Source organism: Trachypithecus francoisi, unplaced genomic scaffold, assembly GCF_009764315.1.
Source record: "Trachypithecus francoisi isolate TF-2019V2 unplaced genomic scaffold, Tfra_2.0 Lachesis_group10, whole genome shotgun sequence".
Classification (NCBI taxonomy): Eukaryota; Metazoa; Chordata; class Mammalia; order Primates; family Cercopithecidae; genus Trachypithecus; species Trachypithecus francoisi.
In genome coordinates, this window is record NW_022681455.1 from 32,034,699 (window position 1) to 32,062,276 (window position 27,578).

Below are 27,578 nucleotides of genomic sequence, written 5' to 3' on the forward strand. Positions count from 1 at the left end.
TGGTTTCCCAGCTTAGCTGGGCTGGGGGAGGAGCAAGGTCCAGAGTCAACTCTGCCCCAAGCCCTAGCTTGGCCAGAAGGTAGCAGACAGACAGACGGATCTAACCCCTCTTGCATCCTCCAGCCATGAGGCTCCTCTGGGGGCTGATCTGGGCATCCAGCTTCTTCACCTTATCTCTGCAGAAGCCTAGGTCCTGGAGGCGGGATGTTGGGCGCTTGGAATGGGGGGGTAGGGCTGGCAACAGGACCCGATTCAGGAGTGAGGGAGAGCAGGGTTGGAGGGGTCAGAGCGAAGTCTGACTGCTGATCCTGTCTGTTCTCCCCAGGTTGCTCTTGTTCTCTCCTTCTGTGGTTCATCTGGGGGTCCCCCTATCGGTGGGGGTGCAGCTCCAGGATGTGCCCCGAGGACAGGTAGTGAAAGGATCAGTGTTCCTGCGAAACCCATCTCATAATAATGTCCCCTGCTCCCCAAAGGTGGACTTCACCCTTAGCTCAGAAAGAGACTTCGCACTCCTCAGCCTCCAGGTAACTAGACCCCACGCCCTCCTGCTGCTTGTGGGGGCCTCGCACCCTGTTCCCCTCGGTCTTGTAAGTGTCTTCATCTTCCCACCGGCCTCCTCCCCTCCTGTCTTCCCACCCTCGCATTCTCCTTCTATGTTGCTCCCTTGGTCTCTGTCCTTTTTGGCCAGCTCTCTCTTGCTCTGTGACCCGCTCCGTCTCCCTCTCCTGACAGGTGCCCTTGAAAGATGTGAAGAGCTGTGGCCTGCATCAACTCCTCAGAGGCCCTGAGGTCCAGCTGGTGGCCCAGTCACCATGGATAAAGGACTCTCTGTCCAGAAAGACAAACATCCAGGGTGTCAACCTGCTCTTCTCCTCTCGCCGGGGGCACCTCTTTTTGCAGACGGACCAGCCCATTTACAACCCTGGCCAGCGGGGTGAGTCTCAGCCCCAGGGCCTCAACATGGAACCCCCTCCAAGCCCTGTCAGGATGAGTTTGGTGCCCCCTAAGTGAGATAACCTGAAAGAAAGTGCCACATGGGAGGACTGCTTAGGAAATATTTGTCCCCCACTCCCTCTGTGGAGTTGGACCCACTCTCCCCTTGCACATGGATCCCTGCTCACCTCTCTCCCCCTCCTCTCCCAGTTCGGTACCGGGTCTTTGCTCTGGATCAAAGGATGCGCCCGAGCACTGACGCCATCACAGTCACGGTGGAGGTGAGTCCCCAACCTCTGGCCTTCCAGATCCTGGCCACTGATGTGACCTCCTGCCTGTGACCACTTCTCCCCTTGCAGAACTCTCACGGCCTCCGCGTGCGGAAGAAAGAGGTATACCTGCCCTCGTCCATCTTCCAGGATGACTTTGTGATCCCAGACATCTCAGAGTGAGCTCTCCCAATGTGGGGGCTGTCCCCAAGCTACACCACCCCAATTCCTGTTAGGCTCTCCACCTCCCACACAGAGGCACGTCCCGGGATGCCCTGGCCCTCAACCTCCTGAGCCTCTGGTGAAGCCCCACAGTCCTCTTCCCAGGGAAGCAGGCCTCTGGCTCTCCGTGCCCCATTGCACAGATGGGCTGAGCGCCTTCCTTGTCCATTCTCAGGCCAGGGACCTGGAAGATCTCAGCCCGATTCTCAGATGGCCTGGAATCCAACAGCAGCACCCAGTTTGAGGTGAAGAAATATGGTGAGAGCTGGAAACTGGAGGGACAGGCAGCTGCTTTCCGGAAGGAAATAAGGGTGGGAGGAAACACAGTGGGTGCAGCTCAGGGCAGGGAGATATGGGTGCCACAGCCCTGGGTGGAGGGGAGTCTTTGAGCTAGAGTCTGACCTGCCTATCCCTTCACCCTGGGTCAGTCCTTCCCAACTTTGAGGTGAAGATCACCCCTGGAAAGCCCTACATCCTGACGGTGCCAGGCCATCTTGATGAAATCCAGTTAGACATCCAGGCCAGGTAATACCTCTCTCCCCACCTCTGCCCACCAGCACTGGGTCCTGCTCCCTACTCAGTATGAATGGGCTCCTGCTTCCCTGCCCTCAGGCCATTATTCCCCCCAGCCCTTGGCCCACCCTCTTCTCTCTGTCACGACAGGTACATCTATGGGAAGCCGGTGCAGGGGGTGGCGTATGTGCGCTTTGGGCTCCTAGATGAGGATGGTAAGAAGACTTTCCTTCGGGGGCTGGAGAGTCAGACCAAGGTAGGAAGGAGAATAGGGGCTGGGGAGGGGAAGGGGCAAGGGAGGTGAGACTCAGTCTCACCCTATGTCCTGTTTCTTTCTGTGCCTCAGCTGGTGAATGGACAGAGCCACATTTCCCTCTCAAAGGCAGAGTTCCAGGATGCCCTGGGGAAGCTGAATATGGGCATTACTGACCTCCAGGGGCTGCGCCTCTACGTTGCTGCAGCCATCATTGAGTCTCCAGGTGGGTGACTTTCCCTTATTGTAACCCCAGACCTCGCCTCTGACCTCTGAGCTAACCCTCTGTCCTCCAGCACCAACACCACGCCACTTCTCCCACCTCGTCTTAGACTCAAAACCAGGAAACACCCAGGAGACCTGGTCTCTCTCCAACTCTGTCTCTGTGACTCGGCCCTTTTCTCTGGCTCAGTTTGTGTATTTATTTGCTTGTTCTGCTCATTCATTCACTCCTCCAGTGGACATGTGTTGTTCAATGTCCTGTGCTGGACCTCAGCATGCACAGACACGTTGGGGACGAGACTCAACACCACCTGTAGGGTACCTGAAGTCTGGTGGTGACAAAGGAATGAGAGGATACAGGTTAAGAGTTCATAAAGAGTGGGGGCCAGGGGGCCAGTTGCAAAATGGAGGCTGCAAAAGGCCCAGAGCTCTGGTCTCCACACTATTTATTGAGTACAATCACTTAGATCTAAGAAGCAGATGTTCAGGGCAAAACAGTGAAAGGGTGGCAGTGCATCATAGGCGTAATGTATAGCAATAGAAGTTTAAATGAATCTCCTTTGTGCTCAAACAGCATGTCTTTAACTTATCGGAGAGTAGCTAGTGGACGTGGGCTTAACTAGGAGCCTGCATGTCTGTCCACATTCCAGTGCTTCAAAGGAGGGTCTTTCTCCTTGAACACAGTGTTTACAGATAAGAGAGTGGGTCTCACTTAGAGCACGGGAACATGATGGCAATTAGGAGACTTTTCTCCTCAGAGGCCTCTTGTGGCTTTCCACAACTTATTGTCCCATATTTTTATGGCCAGTTTATACAGGAACCCCACAAGTCCTTTTCCCAACATGCACCCCCCCTTTTTTTTTAAACCGCTGTTGCTATTATGGCTTATTTGTGGTGTGTAGTCTGTTTTCAGAAGCGTCTTTTGCATCTGTAGACTAAAAGTAAACAGTATAAACAGATACACATTGAAGTAAAATTTGTAATAGTTGATCCTTTAATGGTCTTAATCCATTTAAGAAGATTTCCATTTGAAAGTCTATCAGTAGGTCCAGTGAGAATGTCAGTTTCAGGCAGCAGAGTTAAATGAGCCTGAGATGCTTTAAAAACCTGTTTTTTGAAAATTTGGTTATATTTAATGTTGAACTTTTATTTCTTTCTTTTAGATTATACTAACTATTTTTAAATGATGTTTAGTAGTAGTATACAAACGGGGAGTTATGTAGAAATTAGAAGTATTTCAATTACATTATATTTGGAATTGATGTTTCAAGTTTATTGTACAATCTTCCATTTAAATAACTGTCTGAAATCATTTGTTTGATTTGTCAGTTGTTGGTCTGTTTGGGTCTGAGAATTCCACAATTTTGAGGAATTTTTTGGTTAAGTATTTACATATTTTGTAGTTTGAACAGAGGAGTGTAAAGCAATTCCAGCAGCCGCAGCAGTAGCTGTGACTGCAAGAAGGCCCATAATGACTGTTATAAGGGTAAAAATAAATATCTTTGTTTTGATAAATACTTTTTTTTAAAAACATATTTGTGACGATATGAATGGAAGGAGAGGCTTTCTAAGGTCTATTGAGGGAAACCGGTATCGAAACTCCTTTTTTAGTTTTTATCAGTAACAGATGTTTTTACACTGAACGTGGAATTAATACTGGTGAAAAGGTGACAGTTTTGACAAGTCATAGTTTGAGAATTAGGTCGAATATCAATATTTTTGACCATTAACATAAAAGGAGGGTTGACACAACTCTGAATGGTCACCGTTTGGTTGGAAGAAAACTGATACACAGGCTGGGCGCGGTGGCTCAAGCCTGTAATCCCAGCACTTTGGGAGGCCGAGACGGGCGGGATCATGAGGTCAGGAGATCGAGACCATCCTGGCTAACACAGTGAAACCCCGTCTCTACTAAAAAAATACAAAAAACTAGCCGGACGAGGTGGCGGGCACCTGTAGTCCCAGCTACTCGGGAAGCTGAGGCAGGAGAATGGCGTGAACCCGGGAGGCGGAGTTTGCAGTGAGCCGAGATCCGGCCACTGCACTCCATCCTGGGCGACAGAGCGAGACTCCACCTCAAAAAAAAAAAAAAAAAAACTGATACACAAATTGAAGTTGTTAATCTTTTTTTTAAAAGATAATATAGTTTTTTCTAAACTTAAATATGAGGTTGGGCCATTATTAACTTTCATAATTTGGAGTGTTTAGGGCCTATTATTGGATTAGTGATTTTAGGATGTGGGCCGGCCATACTAAAATTGATCCAAATTATGGGAAAATGAGCACGTTTTTCAGTGTAAGTAGTGTTATCTTTTTGATAATATAGCTTCTGTTTTAGTTTTGTTTTGTATTTATTATTTTGATTGGTACAATTAACTGTAAAGGTCCCCTTAGGGGACCAAATAATGATAACTTCATAGGAATTATTTTGTAGTACCATAGTGTGATCAGATATGTAATTTTTTTAAATTAATATTTTAAAATTCTTTGACCATTGTTGAGGTTGTCGGCACCTCTTTTTTGGGGGCTTAAACTGTTTTAATTGAATTGAACTCTGTGAATGATCCGGGCTCCATCCAGAAAATAAATGATAGGATACTGGTCTTTGATTATGACCTGGAATTTTAACTAGTTAATGTTGTCGGTAGCTTTTTAGGCAACTGATAGTTGGCCTTATATAAAGAGGGGGGAACTAATAACCTATGGACACATTTACTAACATTTTTTTTCTTTGGGTGACAGGGCCCATGAGTATTTGTAGGCTTAGGCATCCAAACACTATTATTAACATAAACCTCAACTGGGGGTTTTAACCATGTGACAGGCCTAATTAAAGGGAGGAATGAGACATATGCCCAATAGGTATAATTTTGGGCTGTTGTAGCCACAGGTTTGTTAGGTGAGGAGGTCACTGTTTTTATTTTGGCTTTGTATTCTAGGATTAGGAAATAACAGAAGACAAACATGAGTATAATTAGTAACATTTTTTTTAGTTAAAGAGTGACCTGTAGTGTTACTTGGAATCTTAGTTTACTATATGTTATTAATGAGGAATGCCACTGGGGTATGTTAATTTAGTTCAGCTAAGCAGTTCTTAGAAACTGAGAAGGGGGTGTTTGTTAAAGTAACAGGGCAGAAGAAAGGTGGATTTAAGGTATGAACTTTAAATAGAGTGTAGCAGGTATAGGTAGTAGGCAAAGTGAGAGAATTCAAAATGAATAAACTATTTGGCTTAGACTTTCTTTATTTTAGTATTATGTCTGGGGCCTGTGTTGTTTGTGGAAGTCGTATTGTTGAGGCTGTAGTTCCTGTAGGGTCTTTTTTAGGCTGACTCAAATTTTTTTTAATTTTAAAATTTTTTATCCTTTGATGAGGATGTAGTCTTTAGGCTGGTACTGGAAATTTTAGGGGTGGTGTCTGTGTTAAGAGACTTTTTACAATTTTTAAAGAGCAGGTTACTATTTTAAGAAAAATTTGTGTTTTTGTTAATGTTTAGTTTATAGAAAAACTGGATACCTTTCTAACTTTAGTAAACAAGTTTACACCAGAATTTTTTACAATTATCATTTTAAAACTTGTTTAGACCTTTAAAATATAAATTATATAACCATTTTTGTATAAATTTTTATAAAATTTTTTATGACTTTTACAGACAATTTTTAACATGTCTTTTTATGTTTGTTTTTTTTTTTTTTTTTTTGGGAGGGGGGATGGAGTCTCGCTCTGTCACCCAGGCTGGAGTGCAGTGGCACGATCTTGCTCACTGCAAGCTCTGCCTCCTGGGTTCACGCAATTCTCCTGCCTCAGCCTCCCGAGTAGCTGGGACTACAGGTGCCCACCACCACACCTGGATAATTTTTGGTGTTTTTAGTAGAGACGGGGTTTCACCCAGTTAGCCAGGATGGTCTCGGTCTCCTGACCTCGTGATCCGCCTGCCTTGGCCTCCCAAAGTGCTAGGATTACAGGCGTGAGCCACTGCGCCCAGCTTGTCTTTTCATGTTTTATAATTTTTTTTATTAAAGGCACATTTTTATAACTTTTTAAAATTTTTTACTTTTATTTATTTATTTTTTGATTTTTGTCTTTTTTAGTTTTTTTAACTTTATTATTTTTTTAAATGTGTAATAATTAGATGAGTGTTAGTAACAATTGATATATGTACGTATTTTAGTTTTTAAAATTTAGGGATGTGTTTAACATCTGTTTGCCACAACTGATTAGGTTCCAATTCTTTAGTGTTAATACCTGTTGGAGGAAGGGATGTGACTGTGAGCTGGTAATCTGGGCATTGTATGATAATTTGTTTAGCCAGCCTCTGTGTAAGTTGAAATTATTTAGATAAGTTTCTCCAATTTTGCTGAAAAATTGATGTGATTGGGTGGCGTGGTCAATCAGTGATGTCATAACCTGAAGGTCTGCTTAATTATTGCCATAAGCCAATGGGCCAGGCAGAGAAGTGTGGGCTCGAATGTGTGTAATAAAAATAGGATGTGTACCTTGGTCTAGTAATTGCTGAAGTTAAAGAAAAAGAGCACACAGAGTGGGCTCCAGAGCAAACTTAAGGCTGTAAAAGTTTTAAAATAAATAAACAGAATAACCTTAGTTCTCTGAATGTTAGTAAATTCAGATCAAGTGATTGGATTATGTGGTCTCCACCAGACTATTGCTTTTTCATGTTTACCAGACCCACCAGTAAAAACAGCTATGGCTCCTTCCAAAGGGGCATCACAAGTAATTTTTGGAAGAATCCATGTAGTTAATTTTAAGAACTGGAAAGTGTTATTTTTGTGATAATGATTATTAATACATCCAACAAATTTTGTTAAATTAACTTGTCATGTAACTGAGTTAATAAATGCCTGTTTAACCTGATTTTTATTTATTGGAACTATAATTTTATTGGGCTCAGTGCCACAAAGTTTAATAATTCGTATATGAGCCTGTCCGATTAGAATTGCCATCTGATTTAAGTATACTGTAAGTGCTTTTATGGTATTATGTGGCAAAAAGGACCATTTAACTAAATCATCGTTTTGAACAATAACCCCTGTTGGGGAGTGTGAAGTAGGGAACACAATGAATTGTAAAGGCAAATCTGAGTCAATCCTACTGACCTGGGTTTGCTGAATTTTTTTTTCAGTTACTCATAACTCTTTCATGGCCTTGGGTGTTAGTTCTCTTTTACTGTGTAAGTTGGAATCTTTCCTCAATATTGGGAAAAGATTAGACATAGCATAAGTAGTAATTGTTAAAGTGGACCAAATCCAATTAATATCTTCTAACAATTTTTGAAAATTATTTAAGGTTTTGAAAGGATCCCTTCTAATTTGAACCTTTTGAGGCTTCATAGCTCTATCCTGTACTTGTATTTTCAAATACTGAAAAGGAGTGGTTATTTGAATTTTGTCAGGTGCTGTAAGTAATTCAGCATTTGTAATTTTTTGCAAAGATGAATAACATTGAATAAGTTTTTCTCTATTTTTTGCTGCACAAATCTGGAAATTGATCTCTAACAGGCTGGATAGTTCTGCCTACAAAAGTTTGACAAATTTTGGGACTGTTTAACATACCCTGGGGCAAAACTTTCCAACGATATTTGGCTGCAGGTTTTTTGTTATTAATGGCAGGGATGGCAAAGGCAAATTTTTTGAAATCTGCCTCTGCTAAAGGAATTGTTAAAAAGCAGTCTTTTAAATCTATAATAACAAGCGGCCAGTCTTTAGGGAGCATAGTGGGGGATGGGAGCCAGGGTTGTAAAGCTCCCATCTGTTCAATTACAGCGTTGACTGCTGTTAAGTCGGTCAGCATGCACCATCTACTGGACTTTTTCCTAATTACAAATACTGGGGAATTCCAAGGAGAGAAAGTGGGTGAAATATATCCTTTTTAAAGGTAGTCTATTTTATAAAGCACCCCCAACTTTTCCTTAGAAAGTGGCCACTGTTCGACCCAAACGGGGTGCTGGGTCATCCATTTTAAGGGAAATTGCTCCTTCACCATAAGGAACTGCAGGGCAAACCTGAATTGCCCCGTCTCCATAATGAACTGTGGGGTCGGGCAATAATGGGAGAGGTGAGCCGAGTCTCGGTGAGCTGAGTCTCGGGCTCCCTCCCCATGCACTCACTTGGCTGAGGAGGAGGTGGCCATTCTGGACATTCCTTTAGAGGAACCATGGGCTGAACAATTTTTTGAGCAGGTTTAGGGAGACTGGGGAAATTGGCATAAATCACCTTCAGACTCTCCTTTTTGTTAGTACTAGGTAGAGGTGGTTCAGAGTTCTGATTATCAAACTCCTCTCTTTCCTCCTCTGACTCAGCCTAATTTTCTTTCTGAAAAGGCTACAGTGCTGCACACACCAATGACCAAACTGATTAAACAGACAAAGGAATTTCCTTTCCTTCACTATATGCTCTTTTAAGGTCCTTTCCAACTCTTTTTTACTTTTTTAATTTCAAAGTTTTCTGTTTCGGGAACCAAGGGCAAAATTGTTCCATAGCATGAAACAAATCCATAAGATTTTCTATATCAACTTTTACCCCACCATGCTTCAAGAGCTGCCGTAGCAAGCTCAAATATGTGATGTACTTACTTGCAGTTTTTCTCATTCTGTCCCTAGCTTTCTCTGGTTGTCCTGCTTACCTGTAGAGGTTAAAACTTTTATGTCCTTAGGAGTCCTTTGTTCACTGGTCCTCTGATTCACACGCTTGAGCGTTTCTTCACCGAATTCTTTTGGGCCCCACGTTGGGCGCCACAATGTTGGGGACCAGCCTCAACACCACCCATAGGGTACCTGGAGTCCAGTGGTGACAAAGGAGTGAGAAGAGACAGGTTAAGAGTTCATAAAGAGTAGGGGCCAGGGGGCCAATTGCAAAATGGAGACTGCAAAAGGCTCAGAGCTCTGGTCTCCACACTATTTATTGAGTACAATCACTTAGATCTAAGAAGAAGATGTTCAGGGCAAAACAGTGAAAGGATAGCAGTGCCTCACAGAAATAATCTATGGCAATAGCAGTTTAAATGAATCTCCTTTGTGCTCAAACAGCATATCTTTAACTCATCAGAGAGTAGCTAGTGGCAGCGGGTCTAACTAGGAGCCTGCACATCTGTCCATATTCCAGTGCTTCAAAGGAGGGTCTTTCTCCACACAGTATTTACAGATAAGAGAGTGGGTCTTGCTCTGAGCATGGCAATTAGGAGACTTTCCTCCTCAGAGGCCTTTTGTGGCTTTCCACAACTTATTCTCCCTTTTTCTTATGGCTGGTTTATACAGATACCCCACAAGTCCTTTTCCCAACACAGACAAGAATATGGCGGCTTGCACCCTGGGAGCTCACTGTCTTGTGGGAGGGAACCACTCAAGCCACTCTCCACTTATCCTCCTGTCGCTCTCTTCTTGGACTCTGTCCCCCACCTCTCTCTGTCCTTTGTCTTGCAGGTGGGGAGATGGAGGAGGCAGAGCTCACATCCTGGTCTTTTGTGTCATCTCCCTTCTCCTTGGATCTTAGCAAGACCAAGCGACACCTTGTGCCTGGGGCCCCCTTCCTGCTGCAGGTTTCTTCCAGAGGAGAAGGATGAGTAGGGAGGGGGTGTTAGTTAGGAGGGCTCAGGGTCTGACCACTCTCTTTTGCCTGCCCTCTTTTACCTGCCTAGGCCTTGGTCCGTGAGATATCAGGCTCCCCAGCGTCTGGCATTCCTGTCAAAGTTTCTGCCACGGTGTCTTCTCCTGGGTCTGTTCCTGAAGTCCGTGACATTCAACAGAACACAGATGGAAGCGGCCAAGTCAGCATTCCAATCATTATCCCTCAGACCGTCTCAGAGCTGCAGCTCTCGGTAGGACTCCTCGGACCCCTGGGAGATGGTGGGGGAAGGGGAGGAGGGTGAGCTGGGGTCCCGAGTATCCATGGCTTGATTTGGGGGGAAAGTGGGATGCCTGGCTCTGAGCTACTACCCTATTCGCACCTGCCCCTCTCTCCAGGTATCTGCAGGCTCTCCCTATCCAGCCATAGCCAGGCTCACTGTGGCAGCCCCACCTTCAGGAGGCCCCGGGTTTCTGTCTATTGAGCGGCCGGATTCTCGACCTCCTCGTGTTGGGGACACTCTGAACCTGAACTTGCGAGCCGTGGGCAGTGGGGCCACCTTTTCTCATTACTACTACATGGTGTGCATGAGCTGGGAAGTGGAGGAGGGCTGGGGTGCAGGGAAGAGCCCTCTGGGTGGGGCTGCGGGGTTCAAGGCTGGGGCCATTCCAGGAAGAGGCAACCACTCTTGTCCCTCCCCTTCTTGGCCCAGATCCTATCCCGAGGGCAGATCATGTTCATGAATCGAGAGCCCAAGAGGACCCTGACCTCGGTCTCTGTGTTTGTGGACCATCACCTGGCACCCTCCTTCTACTTTGTGGCCTTCTACTACCATGGAGACCACCCAGTGGCCAACTCCCTGCGAGTGGATGTCCAGGCTGGGGCCTGCGAGGGCAAGGTGACTGGGATCAGGCGAGATGGCACTTGTGCTGAGGGGGTTGAGGACAGGGTGATTGCCAATAGGGCATGGATTTAGCTTGGGGGACAGTGACGATACTGGGACTGAAGGAAGCTCTCTCACTCTGACCACCCCCGCCTTCGGCCCCTGCCAGCTGGAGCTCAGCGTGGACGGTGCCAGGGAATACCGGAACGGGGAGTCCGTGAAGCTCCACTTAGAAACTGACTCCCCAGCCCTGGTGGCGCTGGGAGCCTTGGACACAGCCCTGTATGCTGCAGGCAGCAAGTCCCACAAGCCCCTCAACATGGGCAAGGTTTGTCCAGACCCTCTCCCCAGCCCTCCCACCCCTCCATGGCTCATCCCCCTGCTGCCCTGAGCCCTGGGCGCAGCCCTGGGATCCCACTGAGGCTCCCCACAGACTCTTCCCCACTTAGTCCTGTGGTCTCCATCTCCTCACTCTGTATCCTTTCCTATCCCTCTATGCGCTGCCCTCTCACCTGTGCCGAGTGCTCGGTCCTGCCCCATCAGCCATGCTTGGCTCCTAGCATTCCTGCCTCTTCTTGCAGGTCTTTGAAGTTATGAACAGCTATGATCTCGGCTGTGGTCCTGGGGGTGGGGACAGTGCCCTTCAGGTGTTCCAGGCAGCGGGCCTGGCCTTTTCTGATGGACACCAATGGACCTTCTCCAGAAAGAGTGAGAACAGAGAAGGAAGGGGAGTGGGTGGCAGGAAGATAAGGAAGGAGGAAGGGCCCGAGGGGGCCAGGTAGGAAGAGTCGGGGTGGGAAGGGCTGGGCAGGGGAAGGCGGGGAGGGGAGGAGGCTGAGTGCCTGACGGCTGGACTGCAGCCTTGCTCTCTACCAGGACTGGGCTGTCCCGAGGAGAAGACAACCCGGAAAAAGAGAAACGTAAACTTCCAAAAGGCGATTAATGAGAAATGTGAGTTGTGGGTGTCTAGGCAGCAGCTTGGGCTCTCCACGTGGGATCAAGGTTGGGGTCTGCCTCTCTGCCCCTCGCCTCCTTGCTGAACCAATGTGTGGTATTTACGGCCAGAGATCCGAATTCTGGGATTACAAGTGGAAGGGTGGGCAGCTCTCTCCACCAGCCTCTCTTATGTTGCTGGTCTCAAGGGGTCTGGGCGGGGGCTGAGGTATGTCCCTTTCATCCTCTCGTGCTCACCCCCACCTGGCCCTGCAGTGGGTCAGTATGCTTCCCCGACAGCCAAGCGCTGCTGCCAGGATGGGGTGACACGTCTGCCCATGACGCGTTCCTGCGAGCAGCGGGCAGCCCGAGTGCAGCAGCCGGACTGCCGGGAGCCCTTCCTGTCCTGTTGCCAATTTGCTGAGAGTCTGCGCAAGAAGAACAGGACCAGGGGCCAGGTGGGCCTCCAACGAGGTGAGGGGCTGGGTGGGGCTAGGGCACAGGTGGTGGTGCTTGGAAAGGCAGCACGGCCCCCTCCTCACTCCCGTCCACCGTGGCCCCCAGCCCTGGAGATCCTGCAGGAGGAGGACCTGATTGATGAGGATGACATTCCCGTGCGCAGCTTCTTCCCAGAGAACTGGCTCTGGAGAGTGGAAACAGTGGACCACTTTCAAATGTGAGAGTGTTTGCCGGCCCAGCCTTGTCTCTGCGCTGTGTCTGGGGGCCAGCCCAGGGTGTGACGGAGCTTCTCTGCCTTTCCCTACACAGATTGACACTGTGGCTCCCCGACTCTCTGACCACGTGGGAGATCCACGGCCTGAGCCTGTCCAAAACCAAAGGTGAGGTGACCTTGTCTGGGCCTCAGGTGACCCCGCTTCCATTTCCCTCTACCCCAGCTCCCTGTTCCCTTTGCTCTTAGTGTAGGAAGAGGGTCTGGTGATCTGGGGAGATCTGTGCCAGCGTGCAGCTGGCGTGGGCCAGAGGTCAGAGGCAGACTGAGACAGAGCTGGGTCACCCCGCCCTCCCTCCTGCGGCCCTGAAGCCTTGATGGCCCCTCTGATCTCTGCCCTTCCCCCCACACTTCCCTTCCCTCAGGCCTATGTGTGGCCACCCCAGTCCAGCTGCGGGTGTTCCGCGAGTTCCACCTGCACCTCCGCCTGCCCGTGTCTGTCCGCCGCTTTGAGCAGCTGGAGCTGCGGCCTGTCCTCTATAACTACCTGGATAGAAACCTGACTGTGAGGTCCCGAGGGAGCCTGAGCATACAGGGGTTGGGGGAGCCAGGGTCCAGTGAGGGGTGGGAGCCTAACCGGCCCGGGACTCTGGCCATCCTCGTTTTCCTGCCCTCAGGTGAGCGTCCACGTGTCCCCAGTGGAGGGACTGTGCCTGGCTGGGGGCGGAGGGCTGGCCCAGCAGGTGCTGGTGCCTGCGGGCTCTGCCCGGCCTGTCGCCTTCTCTGTGGTGCCCACAGCAGCCGCTGCTGTGTCCCTGAAGGTGGTGGCTCGAGGGTCCTTCGAATTCCCTGTGGGAGATGCCGTGTCTAAGGTTCTGCAGATTGAGGTGAATGGAGCACCCCTGAATACAAGTCCCCGGCCCCCCAGCTTTGTCCTCCACCCTCAGCACTCTCTCTGCTGGCCAGGCCAGGGGCCCAACACCCAAATCAATGCCTTGGTCTATTCACATCTACAATTCTGATCCAACTCTGTCCCTGGAGTTGAAACTCAAAGTCCTGGGGGAGTCTGCACTGGCAGGGCAGGCTGTAGTCCTGTGTGACCCCACAACCATGTTTTCCCTGAGACAGAAGGAAGGGGCCATCCATACAGAGGAGCTGGTCTATGAACTCAACCCCCTGGGTGAGTGGCCCTCTACCTCCAGCCATCGGTTTCCTAAGTGGGTACAGGTGGTGGGGGATGTGGACAGCAGGACAGGCTGCCAACTTCCCCCATTTCCCCAGACCACCGAGGCCGGACCTTGGAAATTCCTGGCAACTCTGATCCCAATATGATCCCTGATGGGGACTTTAACAGCTACGTGAGGGTTACAGGTGGGAGCGCCCTTTAGACCCTTCCCAGTGGCCACCTTCAGATTCATGTGAGACCTATGGATCCCTGCTTGGTCCCACTCCCCGTGAGCCTCTGACGCGGAGCCTCAGACCTCCACCCTCTCCCTCCCATGTAGCCTCGGATCCATTGGACACTTTGGGCTCTGAGGGGGCCTTGTCCCCAGGAGGCGTGGCCTCCCTCTTGAAGCTTCCTCAAGGCTGTGGGGAGCAAACCATGATCTACTTGGCTCCGACACTGGCTGCTTCCCGCTACCTGGACAAGACAGAGCAGTGGAGCGCACTGCCCCCCGAGACCAAGGACCACGCTGTGGATCTGATCCAGAAAGGTTCTGGGTGTGGGGGCAAGCAGGAGGGGGGCCAGGAAAGGACAGTTACTGGAAGATGGACAGCCCAGGAGGCTACAGAGGGAAGGAAAGGGGGCCCCTGATGGGGATGGGGAGCATGGCCTTGGGTTCAAACAGCAGAAGGGTGAGTGTCACCTGAGCGGCCGCCTCTCCTCTCCAAGGCTACATGCGCATCCAGCAGTTTCGGAAGGCAGATGGTTCCTATGCGGCTTGGTTGTCACGGGGCAGTAGCACCTGGTGAGGTTGGGAGAGGGGTTCCAGGGCTCTGAGGGGGTCAGGGCCTGGGCAGGGGCGGGACCGAGCTGGTACAATGGGAGGGTGAATAACCAGGCACCTGGGGCGTGGGCGTAGCCATAAGCAAGTCTTTATCCCCAACTCTCCTTCCCCCCTCCAGGCTCACAGCCTTTGTGTTGAAGGTCCTGAGTTTGGCCCAGGAGCAGGTAGGAGGCTCGCCTGAGAAACTGCAGGAGACGTCTAAGTGGCTTCTGTCCCAGCAGCAGGCTGATGGCTCGTTCCAGGACCCCTGTCCAGTGATACACAGGAACATGCAGGTGCGGACCTGCTGGGGTGGCCCGAGGGGCACCTGTAGGAGGAGTCTCTTTGCTTCTTCCCCCTCCTGTTTGACATCTTCTTTTCTCCCCTCACTAGGGGGGTTTGGTGGGCAGTGATGAGACTGTGGCACTCACAGCCTTTGTGACCATCGCCCTTCATCATGGGCTGGCCGTCTTCCAGGATGAGGGTACAGAGGAATTGAAGCAGAGAGTGGTAAGGACAGTGGCGTTTCTGCCCTCCGCTGGCCCCCAGCTCTCCCCCTTTTTCCGCAGGAACCCAGGAATCCAGGCCCCAGACCTTCATCCCGTTTTCTTCCAGAAAGCCTCCATCTCAAAGGCAAACTCATTTTTGGGGGAGAAAGCGAGTGCCGGGCTCCTGGGTGCCCACGCAGCCGCCATCACGGCCTATGCCCTGACACTGACCAAGGCCCCCGGGGACCTGCGGGGTGTTGCCCACAACAACCTCATGGCAATGGCCCAGGAGACTGGAGGTGAGGGATGAGGGGCTCCTGGCAGTGAACCTGAGTCCCAGGGGACCTTACGATCCATGAGTGTGCCCAGAGGGAGAGGCTGGATGAAGACTCAGAGGAGTAACCAAGGTGTAAGCAGGGGTGTGTTGGGGGAGAATCAGGAGCGTCCAGGAGGCAGTGACTAAGGGCCAAGGACCAGGCTCTTCTCCCTGCCCTCCTGTTTACTTGTGGTTTCCCTTCCCTTCCAGATAACCTGTACTGGGGCTCAGTCACTGGTTCTCAGAGCAACGCCGTGTCGCCCACCCCGGCTCCTCGCAACCCAGCCGACCCCATGCCCCAGGCCCCAGCCCTGTGGATTGAAACCACAGCCTACGCCCTGCTGCACCTCCTGCTTCACGAGGGCAAAGCGGAGATGGCAGACCAGACTGCAGCCTGGCTCACCCGTCAGGGCGGCTTCCAAGGGGGATTCCGCAGTACCCAAGTAGGGGCCGCCCCCGGGCTCTGGGGGTGGGTAGTCCTGAGAACAAGCGCTTGAGTCCTGACCCAACCTCCCTAGGACACGGTGATTGCCCTGGATGCCCTGTCTGCCTACTGGATTGCCTCCCACACCACCGAGGAGAGGGGACTCAATGTGACTCTCAGCTCCACAGGCCGCAGTGGGTTCACGTCCCACGCGCTACAGCTGAACAACCGCCAGATTCGCGGCCTGGAGGAGGAGCTGCAGGTGAACCACTCCCTGGTGAACCACTCCCTCGCTGGGTAGCCAGGACACCTGGGCCTCGTGGCCAGGTCAGAAGCCGTCCCCACCCTCCCATCCGTGGAATCCCCGCAGCACTTCTTCCTGGGGTCCCTGGGGGAAGACTGACTTCCTGCCGGTGTGACCTGGAGCTCTGAGCTTCAGTTTTCTCACTTGTAGAGTAACATATGCAGAGTTTACCCTACAGGGTTGTTAGAAGGCTGAAGTGAGATAATTCACGTGCTGGTATAGACTTTGTGGAAATGTGAGGTGGGGAGAGGAGGTGGGGCTGTTTTGAGGAAGCAGACAAGTTATTGGAGCCGCAAAAATAGGTTTGTTTGTGCCCTTCTAACATCGCCTTCCCTTTCCTGTTGCTGAAAGTTTTCCTTGGGCAGCAAGATCAATGTGAAGGTGGGAGGAAACAGCAAAGGAACCCTGAAGGTGAGGGCCCGGGAAGGGGCAGGGCCGGGCACTGGCGGAGGAGACGGGTGTGAAGTGAGAGGCCTGTGGGCAGAGGCGCACGGTCCGGGGAAGGAGGCAGACACCTCAGGGTTGGCGTCCCGGGCTTCCGTCCTGGGTGTTTTCCCCCTGCTTGCTCTCCCCATCTCTGGGTACCTGTTGTTTCCTTTACCTGCCTCCGTGCTGATGGCCCCGGATCCCACTCCTCAGCCCAGGCCTCTTCCCTCAGCCACGGGCCCCACTCGTCCCACTCCCGCAGCACCTCAGACGAGGCGTGTCCCAAAGCCCTTCTTCACTGTGTGTCTCTTGTCTGGCTGATGGGAACCCCTGCCAGCCAGGAGCCCGGCCACTACTCCAGAGGCCGTGTTAGTGGCCCCTCTCCCAAGCCTGTCCTTATGTCCCTAGTGACTCCTCCTCTGCTCCCCTGCTGCCTGTGGCCCTTGGTGCTTGCATCCTAGATTCTGTGCTAACACAGCCTTCTCCCTACCTGGAACTTCTCTTTAACTCCCCTGTCTGCTCCACTGTCCACACGGCAGTGACACTGACCTTCCAAAAGCCCCAGCCAGATCAGCCTTGGGGAAAAGTCACACCCCCTGCCCGTGGCTCACATGGCTGGGCCTCTGCCCACCTCTCCGGCCAGACAGATCCTGCCTACACAGATCCCCGTGCCTTTCCTGTCCTTCCCTGCTTCTTGGCCCACAGGACAAACTCTTTCTCCTCCTTCAAGACTTGGCCAGAAGCCTTTCCTGAGCTTTTCAGTCCAGCCTCTTCCCAGCACAGTCTAGAGTGTTGGCCTCTGGGGGCAGGGGCCTGCTTCTTTACCTTTCTGTCTCACCCGGCGCCTGTAGCAAATCTGGTGCCACTCCTGTGTGTGGCCTGTGCAGTGACGGGGATGAAAAGGGGCTGAAGGCCTCAAAACCATAGCCCGGGGAGATGCCCTTAGGTGTGGCACCAGAGAGGTCTGTGGCCTCAAATGTCCTGCGTCCTCTCCCTGCCCCTTGCTGAGCCAGGTCCTTCGTATCTACAATGTCCTGGACATGAAGAACACGACCTGCCAGGACCTACAGATAGAAGTGACAGTCAAAGGCCACGTCGAGTACACGAGTGAGTGTGGGGCTTGGGCGGCCTCGGGGCCTGGCAGGGGCTGGTGCAGGGAGCCAGGTGGCCATCCCAGCCCTCCTCACAATGCTTCCCTGTGCAGTGGAAGCGAACGAGGACTATGAGGACTATGAGTACGATGAGCTTCCAGCCAGGGACGACCCAGGTGCCCCTCTGCAGCCCGTGACACCCCTGCAGCTGTTTGAGGGTCGGAGGAACCGCCGCAGGAGGGAGGCGCCCAAGGTGGTGGAGGAGCAGGAGTCCAGGGTCCACTACACCGTGTGCATCTGGTGGGCGCCCGGAGCTGCCCTGGGCCAGGGGAGGGAGGGCAGGACCCAGGCTGGGGCTGGGCTTCTGGAACCCGCGCAGGCAGAACCTGGACGACAGGTCACATCTCTCCACAGGCGGAACGGCAAGGTGGGGCTGTCTGGCATGGCCATCGCGGACATCACCCTCCTGAGTGGATTCCACGCCCTGCGTGCTGACCTAGAGAAGGTGTGGTCAGACCCCAGGGCAACCCCCTCTGCCCCGGTGCTGAGCCCTGTCATGTGCAGGGCCTGTGACCTGTGACCACCTCCCCTTTTCCACAGCTGACCTCCCTCTCTGACCGTTACGTGAGTCACTTTGAGACCGAGGGGCCCCACGTCCTGCTGTATTTTGACTCGGTGAGTGGGGAGAGGTGACGTAGGAATGGGCTCGATGGCACTGGGTGTACTGAGTGTGCGTTAGGAGGTTTCTCAGGAGACAGCTGTGTCAGCGGCCGGTGCTCTTGGGGACTTGATGTCATCAGCGAGAAGGAGGAGGATGTGAGCCTGTGAGACACAGCAGAGTAAGGGGCAGACCTGCAGGTGGCAGGGGCCAGTGCCAGTCAGCGGGGACCCTCCGGGCTTGAGAGGGATGCTTCGTAAAGCCGGTTTTATTCAGCTTGAGGGGCTGCCTTTGTTTTTTTGTTGAACTTCCTTTTTTTTTTTATATTAAAGTATATTTTCTTTTACAAAGTGATAGTGGCCATAGATGACAGCTGTATTTGTCTTTTCACGGCCTTATTTGACTAAAATAGTTATCAACCCTCTTATGGCCTTCAAAACATTTTTATTTATTTATTTATTAAAGACAGGGTCTCACTGTGTCACCCAGGCTAGACTTGAACTCCTGGCCTCAAGCGATCCTCTGACCTAGGCCTTTCAAGGTACCGGGTTTACAGGCCAGAGCCACCATGCCTGACTTCAAAAATGTTTTTTGAACATTTACTGTAACCTCTGGGAGAAAATGTGAGAAAGGTGTGGTGGCTTTCATTAGCCAGCTGTTTGTAGGTCAGGGAGACGCCTACCCAGTGTGTGCAGAGGGGCCAGCCCCCATCAGCTGGGGAAGCCTGGCTGACGCATCTGGGTTGAACTCAATGGAAAACACAGAGCCAGCAAGATTCCCGGATAGGGAGCTGACGGTGCGGCAGCCCAGCTCAGGAGAGACACTGGCAGGGCACCGTGTGGATTGGGCCCGCGTGGGCGTGAGGGGGGTCAGGCCTGGGACCTGAGTCAGGGGGTCAGGCAGGATGACAGAACCTGCAGTTAGGTGATGGCAAATAAAGGAGGACCCAGTTGTATCCATGACAAAGATGAGCTGTCAGGAGGGTGAGTGGGTTTGGGGGCAGACAGAGTGCCTTGGAGAACTTACAGGTCCTGCCAAAACCCTAATGCAGAGATGGAGCTGCAAGTTCAGTTTGGGAATCATCAGCCTGAGGTGGTTTAGTGGAAGGCAGGGAGTGGTTGAGGCCCCCACAGGGGAGCACTGAGGAAGCAAGTGCCGAAGGAGGGATGCAAGAAATGACCAGCTCAGAACCAAGGGCGTTCCAGAAGCTAACCCTTAGCTTAGGGACAGCCTCACAGAGAACATGTCCATGATGCAAGACTCTGCTGAGGGCCCAGGGCAGTGAAGACTGGCGCAAGGTCACCCTCTGGGAAGTGAAGTCACCAGAGACCTTGCGGAGCAGCTTTGAGAGCTCTCTGAGTAGGAAGGTAACAGAATGTGAAGGACACTGGAGAGAAGGCCACCAGGAACCAAACGAAAACAGGCCAAGGAAATCCAATAGAGGGGGCTGCAGGGCCCAGGGCGTGGGTCCCTCATCTCTCCTCCCCACGCTGGGCCAGGTCCCCACGTCCCGGGAGTGCGTGGGCTTTGAGGCTGTGCAGGAAGTTCCCGTGGGGCTGGTGCAGCCGGCCAGCGCAGCCCTGTACGACTACTACAACCCGGGTGAGCACTGCGGGGCACCCTGGAGTTCGGGAGAGCTGTGGCATAGGTGCCCTCCTGTGGGACAGTGGACACTGGGGTAGTGTGGGGGCAGAAAGCGCTGGGGCTCCCTGGGACTGAGGAGGCAGAACAGAGGGACCCGTGCCCTAACTCCTCTCTGTTCTCCAGAGCGCAGATGTTCTGTGTTTTACGGGGCACCAAGTAAGAGCAGACTCCTGGCCACCTTGTGCTCTGCTGAAGTCTGCCAGTGTGCTGAGGGTGAGACTGAGGGCCTGGGGCGGGGCAGTGGAGGTGGGATGGCCGGGGACCCCCCACACTGTCTGATGGGGCCCCCGACTTCAGGGAAGTGCCCTCGCCAGCGTCGCGCCCTGGAGCGGGGTCTGCAGGACGAGGATGGCTACAGGATGAAGTTTGCCTGCTACTACCCCCGTGTGGAGTACGGTCAGTCTTCCCACCGAGGCCCTGGCCTGACCCTGCCTCGGGGACTGGCTGTTTTGGTCTCTCTGGGTGTAGCCTGCCCCTCTTACAGGTCATGAATGCAGCCTGTTTGGTCTGACACCAACTTCCTGCCCTCTCAGCCTCAAAGTGACTCCCCTTTCTCCCTTCTCCTAACCCCTCTTAGGCTTCCAGGTTAAGGTTCTCCGGGAAGACAGCAGAGCGGCTTTCCGCCTCTTTGAGACCAAGATCACCCAAGTCCTGCACTTCAGTATGAAGGAACCGGAGAGGCGGGCAGGGTTGGGGGGAGACAGGGAAGCTGAGGTCTGGCTGAGGACCTGACCATCTGGAAGTGTGAAAATCCCCTCGGCATGTCAGAAGCCCTGGGCTTGGCCATAAATAGGGAGGCAGTGGCACCTCTCCGTGGGGGCGGCGAAGGTGGAATGAGAGGAGCTACACAGAGCTGCTGGCCTGGGCTCGCCCTGCACCTTCTCTTCCCCTCTGACCACTTTTGTGCACGTCATCCCCGCAGCCAAGGATGTCAAGGCCACTGTTAATCAGATGCGCAACTTCCTGGTTCGAGCCTCTTGCCGCCTTCGCTTGGAACCTGGGAAAGAATATTTGATCATGGGTCTGGATGGGGCCACCTATGACCTCGAAGGACAGTGAGTCATCTGATCCCCTCAGTCTCTTGCCCTCCCCATGCCTCGCCACCTAGGCCTTGCCCTTCGGAAGCCAGATGCCTGTGCTCTCTGTTCCCAACTGCCATCCTCCTGAGCCCTGCTGACTGCCCCTTTGCCCCCTGCAGCCCCCAGTACCTGCTGGACTCGAATAGCTGGATTGAGGAGATGCCTTCTGAACGCCTGTGCCGGAGCACCCGCCAGCGGGCAGCCTGCGCACAGCTCAACGACTTCCTCCAGGAGTATGGCACTCAGGGGTGCCAAGTGTGAGGGCTGCCCTCCTGCCTGCCCCGGGAGGAACTTGAGCCTGGGAACCATGAAGCTGGAAGCACTGCTGTCTCCGCTTTCCTGAACACAGCCTGGGACCAGGGCATATTAAAGGTTTTTGGCAGCAAAGCGTCAGTGTGTGTTGCTGGGGCCGAGAGCAGTGCCCCTCCGCATTCCAGTTCTGGGCAGGCCAGGTTGACATCACCTCAGACCCTCTGAGCCCTGATGACCCTTGGACTGTCCAGCTCTGTCAGACCCTCCCTGATGACCCGCTAGGAGTCTAGTGCTTCACAGGACCACCCCGAGCAGAACTGGGACCCAAGAGCCTGACCCCCAAGGACCAGAGTCCATGCCAAGGCCACCCTTCAGCTTCCAAGGCCCTCCACTGCCCGGGTGTCACCAGTCACCACGGCCTCAGACAGGGCTTGTGCTCAGCTGACACCTCTGACACAGCTCTTCTGCCTCATGAGCTGTTGTCCAGCCACACCTCCCCGACTCTGTCCTCGCGCTGCTGGTGGTTCAGAGGTCTGTGGATTTTGGCTGAGTCCCGGGTCGTTGAAAGCCTCGTGACGCTTCGTTCTGTTATCAGTGGCGTGAGGTGACGTTCCCGGAGTTGTGCGATCTTCAGGTCCGGTAGTGTCTTCTTCCAGTTACTGGTTTCAAACAAGCCAAAAGTCTGACTGTGCTGTTTGTGAATCCTCTGAGGAAGCTGCTGTTCTCCTGGGGTCTACCCTCCGTACCCTGCCTGCCTAGCTTTCCTCCATTTAGTGGCACACCTGGGGTCTTCAGAGATGACTCCGAAATCTGTCCAAAGAAGATTGCTGAGTCAGTTTCCGTAGAGGTCATGCCAGTTCAGCAGCCTGCCATCCAGTCATTCAACAGAAATTTGGGAAACTTTCACTTCACGCCCTGTTCCAGGTGCCACAGTGACAGCTACTTACTCACTGCAGGGCTCATCGCTGGGGAGACAGATAAGAGGACGGGCAGTCCCCAACCTCTGAAAGATGTGATGCCAGGGAGCAGTGCGGTCCTGTGCAGCATCTAACTAAGTCAGGGGCATTGCCGGGCAGGGACAGGGAAGGCTCCTGGAGCAGGTGGCCTCCAAGTGGGGCTCTGAAGACTGAGAAGGAGCCAAAGAGCAGGTGTCGGTGAGGGCATCTGACGTAGAAGGAGAATATAAAAAGGCCCAGAGGCTGGGGGCAGGACAGGGTACCTTTGGGGACATTGCATGTAATTGACCACATTTGGAGTTTGGATTTGAAAGTGGTGGAAGAGATGGAGATGGTGAGACAAGTAGTAAGCACGCCAGCCGTCCAGGTGAGCTCCTTTCCGATGAGTGCTCTCTTATCCCATGTAACCTTGAGAAGTTGGGACCTTTCCCACTGGGGCAGAGGTTTCCTGAGGCTCTCGCATACATGGCCCTATGATTGCCCATCGGATCTTTCTCCCAATAGCTGGTCAGCATGGTGGTGGCATAAGCCCATTTTCCAGAGCCAGGGATTCAGTTGCAGCAAGACATGCCCTGTCTGGGAGGTCAACATGAAGAAGGCAGTATCTGTCATTGCCCAACCCCAGAAATCCCAATCCTGTTTCCTCCGTCTCCGTCCTGATCATGGATTCAGCAGCAGTGAGCTCACCAACGTAGTGGGTGGCACAGCCAAGATCTTGACCCCAGCTCCGCAGCAGCACAGTCTGGAAAAGCTCTGAGGGGAGAGAGATCCCCACTGTTCCCTGGGTCTGGCTACAGAGCCAGAAATGGGGGGAAAGGCATGGGCCTGGCTCGCCTCTGACTGCTCACGTACCATCCAGGAGGCCCTGGCCTCTCACTGAACCCTGCCACTCCTCTTTGGCATGGCCTCTTCCCAAACCCCCAAACTGCCTCCTTACCCACAAAAGTGGTCTCTCAGTGTCACAGTTCAGTGTGACCCCCACCCCTTATGGCTTCAGTTCCCCAAATAGGGCTGGACCCCTGATCCTGATCCAGCTGTGGCTATCCAGCCCCTTCCTGGGGACTTTGGACTTTGAGGGGGGCATGCCCAGGTGTGCTGGGAATCCACACTCTCCCTGGCTGGACCTAGAACCTGTGGACTCTAGTCCCGAGGGCAGTCGTGTTCTGCCTGTGCCTGGAAACACAAGAGACTTGACTGCAGAGAGAAGAAAGAGGAGAGAGAAACAGCGCGAGGAAACTGCCCGTCTCCGGGGCTTTTTCTGTTCCTTGGCTTTCTAAGGCCAGTGGGGTCCCCTCCCCTGCTTTCTTATTCCCGAGTTCTGTGAAATTCCCCAATCCTTACTTTTTATTTCAAACCAGCTCAAGGTGGTCTGTTTTCCTTTCAACCGAAGAAAGGTGCTCCTGGTGGCTAAAGGTACATATTCTACAGCTAGATTTCCAGGCCGGAATCCTGCCCTCCACAACATGCGAACGATACCCGTGTTGCATGTAGAGCATGTCTGTGAAGAATTTAGTGCCCGCAAAGTGCTTAGAACAGTGTCTGGTACATGCGAGTACTCCGCGGCGGGAAACCACCTCCTTCTTGGTCTTCTGGGCACTTTTGAGAGTGAAAGGAGGCACTAATAGCAATCACACTGTATACACTGGAATGCCCCAGGCAAAACAGGCTTTAACGGTATTACTCTATCTATAGGTTAAACTAACAAAAAACCCACACAAATCACATTTCGTTCTTCAGGCGTTTCAGGAAGGCATATTAGGCAGGGACTGCCATTTTCTCTCTAAGACAAACATCATGCTGGTAAACTGGCCCACGGTGGGGCGGCCGAGGGAGAGGGCCCAGGTGGGGGCGGACACCCTTGCCTGCACAGTTGATGTGGAGGCAGAAAGCTGACTCTGGCTGCTGGAAAAGGGTCAGGGTTGCATTTCCCTTCCTTGCTTCTTGATGGGTGATCCATTTTTTGAAATACAGATGTCCCAAGGCCAATGAGACTGGTGCCATTCCAATAAAGGGCCACTCTATGGGCGGGACGGTGGGAAGGGACCCGAAGGTGGGGTCAAGGGAGGCCCCAAAACAGTCTACACAGCAGGAGGGATGGCCGGGGCTCTAGAGCTATAAGTGGCATCTCAGGGCCCTGATGGGCGTCTCGCCATGCTGTTCCTGGGGCTGCTGCTGCTGCTGCCCCTGCTGGCTGGCGCCTGCCTGCTATGGAACTGCTGGAAGCTCAGGAGCCTCCACCTCCCACCTCTTGTCCCGGGCTTCCTGCACCTGCTGCAGCCCGACCTCCCCATCTATCTACTTGGCCTGACTCAGAAATTCGGGCCCATCTATAGGCTCCACCTTGGGCTGCAAGGTGAGAGCCTGTTCTCACTCTGGCCCTCACCATAGGAGCGGGCGGAGGGGGCGAACAGGGTCCCCTCTCTCCGCTGATGCTGCTTTGGCTCTCCCCCAGATGTGGTGGTGCTGAACTCCAAGAGGACCATTGAGGAAGCCATGGTCAAAAAGTGGGCAGACTTTGCTGGCAGACCTGAGCCACTTACCTGTAAGGGCTGGGGGAATTTTTCTTTCTTAAAAAATTTTTTTTTTTTTTAGAAATGGGGTCGGTCTTGCTATGTTGCCCAGGCTAGTCTTGAATTCCTGGTCTCAAGTGATCCTCCTACCTCAGCCTCAAGTGGGAGCCACCTTTGGGGGCTCCCCCAATCCAGGTCCCTGGAGGTTGTTGGGGGGCATATCTTGGGAGTAGGAAGCAAGGGTTGGGGAAGCAGAAGATCAGGCCCTTGGCCTCCTTGGCCAGTTCCCACCCTCCATCCCGCAACTCCTCCTGCAGACAAGCTGGTGTCTAAGAACTACCCGGATCTGTCCTTGGGAGACTACTCTCTGCTCTGGAAAGCCCACAAGAAGCTCACCCGCTCAGCCCTGCTGCTGGGCATCCGTGACTCCATGGAGCCCATGGTGGAGCAGCTGACCCAGGAGTTCTGCGAGGTAAGGCTGGGCTCCTGAGGCCACCTCGGGTCAGCCTCGCCTCTCGCAGTAGCTCCTGCCCTGCCCACTGCACACCGGCCTGCTGAGCTCCCGTTCCTTCTCCACAGCGCATGAGAGCCCAGGCCGGCACCCCTGTGGCCACTGAGGAGGAATTCTCTCTCCTCACCTGCAGCATCATCTGTCACCTCACCTTCGGAGACAAGATCAAGGTGCCTCACAGCCCCTCCGGCCACCCCCAGCCCCTCCCTGAGCCTCTCCTTGTCCTGAACTGAAAGCACGCCCTCCTTTTCTGGCAGGAGGACAACTTAGTGCCTGCCTATTACAAATGTATCCAGGAGGTGTTAAAAACCTGGAGCCACTGGTCCATCCAAATTGTGGATGTGATTCCCTTTCTCAGGGTAAGAACCTGGAGCCTAGACACCCCTGGGTCGTTGGGAGAGGCTGGGGTGGAGGGAGAAGCTTCTTCCCACAGTTACATTCTCATGCTTCCCGCCACAGTTCTTCCCCAATCCAGGTCTCCGGAGACTGAAGCAGGCCATAGAGAAGAGGGACCACATCGTGGAGAAGCAGCTGAGGCAGCACAAGGTTGGGACTGTGCGTGGACGGCCTCCCCTCGGCCCACAGCCAGCGATGCTACCGGACTCAGCATTGCTACTAGGGGGGTTCTTTTGCATGCCCCAGTTATGGGCCTGTTGCCACTCTGTACTCCTCTCCCCAGGCCAGCCGCTCAGCCTGCTCCTTTCACCCTCTGCAGGAGACTTTGGTGGCAGGCCAGTGGAGGGACATGATGGACTACATGCTCCAAGGGGTGGCGCAGCCGAGCATGGAAGAGGGCTCTGGGCAGCTCCTGGAAGGGCACGTGCACATGGCTGCAGTGGACCTCCTCATCGGTGGCACTGAGACCACTGCAAACACCCTCTCCTGGGCCGTGGTTTTTTTACTTCACCACCCTGAGGTGCGCCCTGGTGACAAGAAAAGGCTCCTCCCCAGCAGCCTGGCCAGGGCGGTAGGCACCCTCACTCAGCTCCGAGCACTGCGGCTGGGCTGTGCTTGCCCAGAGGGGCCGCAGTCTCCTCACTCAGGCTCACTGGGTCGCTGAGGGAATGGCTGGAGGCTGGGCAGCTGTGGGCTGCTGTGGCAGGACTCCACCCGATCATTCCCCAGATTCAGCAGCGACTGCAGGAGGAGCTAGACCACGAACTGGGCCCCGGTGCCTCCAGCTCCTGGGTTGCCTACAAGGACCGCGCACGGCTGCCCTTGCTCAATGCCACCATCGCCGAGGTGCTGCGCCTGCGGCCTGTTGTGCCCCTGGCCCTGCCCCACCGCACCACACGGCCCAGCAGGTGACTCCCGAGGGTTGGGATGAGTGAGGAAAGCCCGATCCCAGCGAGGTCCTGGCCAGCCGCTAACTCCAGCCCCCTTCAGCATCTGCGGCTATGACATCCCTGAGGGCACAGTCATCATCCCCAACCTCCAAGGCGCCCACCTGGATGAGATGGTCTGGGAGAGGCCACATGAGTTCTGGCCTGGTATGTGGGGGGCCAGGGGCCTGCCGTAAAAAGGTGGTGGAGGCTGGTCCCAACAGCTGCTGAACGCCTCCCCACCCACCTGTCCACCCACCCGCAGATCGCTTCCTGGAGCCAGGCAAGAACTCCAGAGCGCTGGCCTTCGGCTGTGGGGCGCGTGTGTGCCTGGGAGAGCCCTTGGCGCGCCTGGAGCTCTTCGTGGTGCTGACCCGACTGCTGCAGGCCTTCACGTTGCTGCCCCCTGGGGACGCCCTGCCCTCCCTGCAGCCCCTGCCCCACTGCAGTGTCATCCTCAAGATGCAGCCTTTCCAAGTGCGGCTGCAGCCCCGGGGCACGGGGGCCCACCGCCCGAGCCAAAGCCAGTGACGGGGCAGGATCGATGCCAGCCGGGTGCCTCAGTTTCTCCTTTATTGCTCCCGTACGAACCCCTCCCCCCACTGTAAACATAGTGCTGCGAGATCGCTGGCGGAGAAGGCTTCCTCCAGCGGCCGGGTGGTGAAGGGCCCTGGCTCTTCTCTCGGGGCGACCCCTCAGTGCTCGGCAGACATACTGAGAGAGGTGGGCGGCAGCTCAGCCTCCCCCAGCTGGGGAGCGAAAGTTTCTTGGTCTCAGCTTCATTTCCGTGAAGGGCACCGAGAACTCGAAGCCCTTCCAGTAGTACCAGCTCACTCCCTGGGAAAGGGGTTGTCAAGAGAGAGTCAAAGCCGGATGTCCCATCTGCTCCTCCCGTTTCCCTTAAGGAGGTGGCTCCCAGCACTCAACCGACCTCCCCACACAGCTCCCCTCCTGCGCCTCCGCCACAGAGGATTGAGGCTTATTCCTGAGCTGGCCCTTTCCACCCAATAAATCACCTCCAGCTCCCTCTGTGAGGCTGGCACGATTGTTCCGTTTCACCCAGCCGCTCAGTCCCTTGCCTGTTACACTGCGGGGCTGAAACCTAGGCAGGCCGAGCCCCAGCCACCCCGGCTC

At 53.6% G+C, this 27,578-nt stretch overlaps 3 protein-coding genes across 3 annotated transcripts in view; 2 read left to right on the forward strand and 1 right to left on the reverse strand.

The window, feature by feature from the left end:
- The first annotated feature begins 46 nt into the window (after nt 1-46).
- LOC117086984 (complement C4-B) lies at nt 47-21,286 on the forward strand. Its single transcript, XM_033216697.1, has 41 exons — nt 47-190; nt 326-524; nt 733-934; nt 1,144-1,214; nt 1,293-1,381; nt 1,600-1,682; nt 1,853-1,949; nt 2,088-2,193; nt 2,284-2,416; nt 9,848-9,963; nt 10,063-10,242; nt 10,388-10,570; nt 10,702-10,887; nt 11,042-11,200; nt 11,454-11,580; nt 11,749-11,823; nt 12,082-12,279; nt 12,370-12,481; nt 12,574-12,644; nt 12,901-13,040; nt 13,153-13,362; nt 13,604-13,655; nt 13,757-13,846; nt 13,981-14,190; nt 14,370-14,445; nt 14,603-14,759; nt 14,857-14,973; nt 15,079-15,250; nt 15,478-15,710; nt 15,786-15,953; nt 16,347-16,406; nt 17,435-17,528; nt 17,626-17,812; nt 17,927-18,017; nt 18,113-18,187; nt 19,670-19,772; nt 19,938-20,027; nt 20,112-20,210; nt 20,392-20,475; nt 20,737-20,869; nt 21,013-21,286. Exons 1-41 carry the CDS (start codon nt 126-128, stop codon nt 21,152-21,154), a joined length of 5,235 nt encoding a protein of 1,744 aa, XP_033072588.1. The 5' UTR covers nt 47-125; the 3' UTR covers nt 21,155-21,286.
- A 2,704-nt stretch (nt 21,287-23,990) lies between these two features.
- Nucleotides 23,991-27,484, forward strand: LOC117086985 (steroid 21-hydroxylase). The gene is made up of 10 exons (XM_033216698.1): nt 23,991-24,454; nt 24,554-24,643; nt 24,929-25,083; nt 25,191-25,292; nt 25,380-25,481; nt 25,582-25,668; nt 25,838-26,038; nt 26,248-26,426; nt 26,509-26,612; nt 26,710-27,484. Exons 1-10 carry the CDS (start codon nt 24,253-24,255, stop codon nt 26,973-26,975), a joined length of 1,488 nt encoding a protein of 495 aa, XP_033072589.1. The 5' UTR covers nt 23,991-24,252; the 3' UTR covers nt 26,976-27,484.
- Nucleotides 27,003-27,578, reverse strand: part of TNXB (tenascin XB) — a 57,713-nt gene continuing 57,137 nt past the window's right edge. The window contains 1 exon segment of the mRNA XM_033216696.1: nt 27,003-27,281. Coding sequence (XP_033072587.1) covers nt 27,180-27,281 — 102 coding nt within the window. The 3' untranslated portion in view covers nt 27,003-27,179.

Excerpts from the sequence above, each read along its gene's own strand:
- LOC117086985 (XM_033216698.1), top strand. The coding sequence starts at position 24,253 with ATGCTGTTCCTGGGGCTGCTGCTGCTGCTGCCCCTGCTGGCTGGCGCC. Across the intron at positions 25,293-25,379 it reads CCTTCGGAGACAAGATCAAG|GAGGACAACTTAGTGCCTGC; the intron begins GTGCCTCACAGC and ends CTTTTCTGGCAG. Across the intron at positions 25,482-25,581 it reads ATGTGATTCCCTTTCTCAGG|TTCTTCCCCAATCCAGGTCT; the intron begins GTAAGAACCTGG and ends TTCCCGCCACAG.
- LOC117086984 (XM_033216697.1), top strand. The coding sequence starts at position 126 with ATGAGGCTCCTCTGGGGGCTGATCTGGGCATCCAGCTTCTTCACCTTA. Across the intron at positions 13,363-13,603 it reads CTAAGGTTCTGCAGATTGAG|AAGGAAGGGGCCATCCATAC; the intron begins GTGAATGGAGCA and ends TCCCTGAGACAG. Across the intron at positions 17,813-17,926 it reads CACTACACCGTGTGCATCTG|GCGGAACGGCAAGGTGGGGC; the intron begins GTGGGCGCCCGG and ends ATCTCTCCACAG.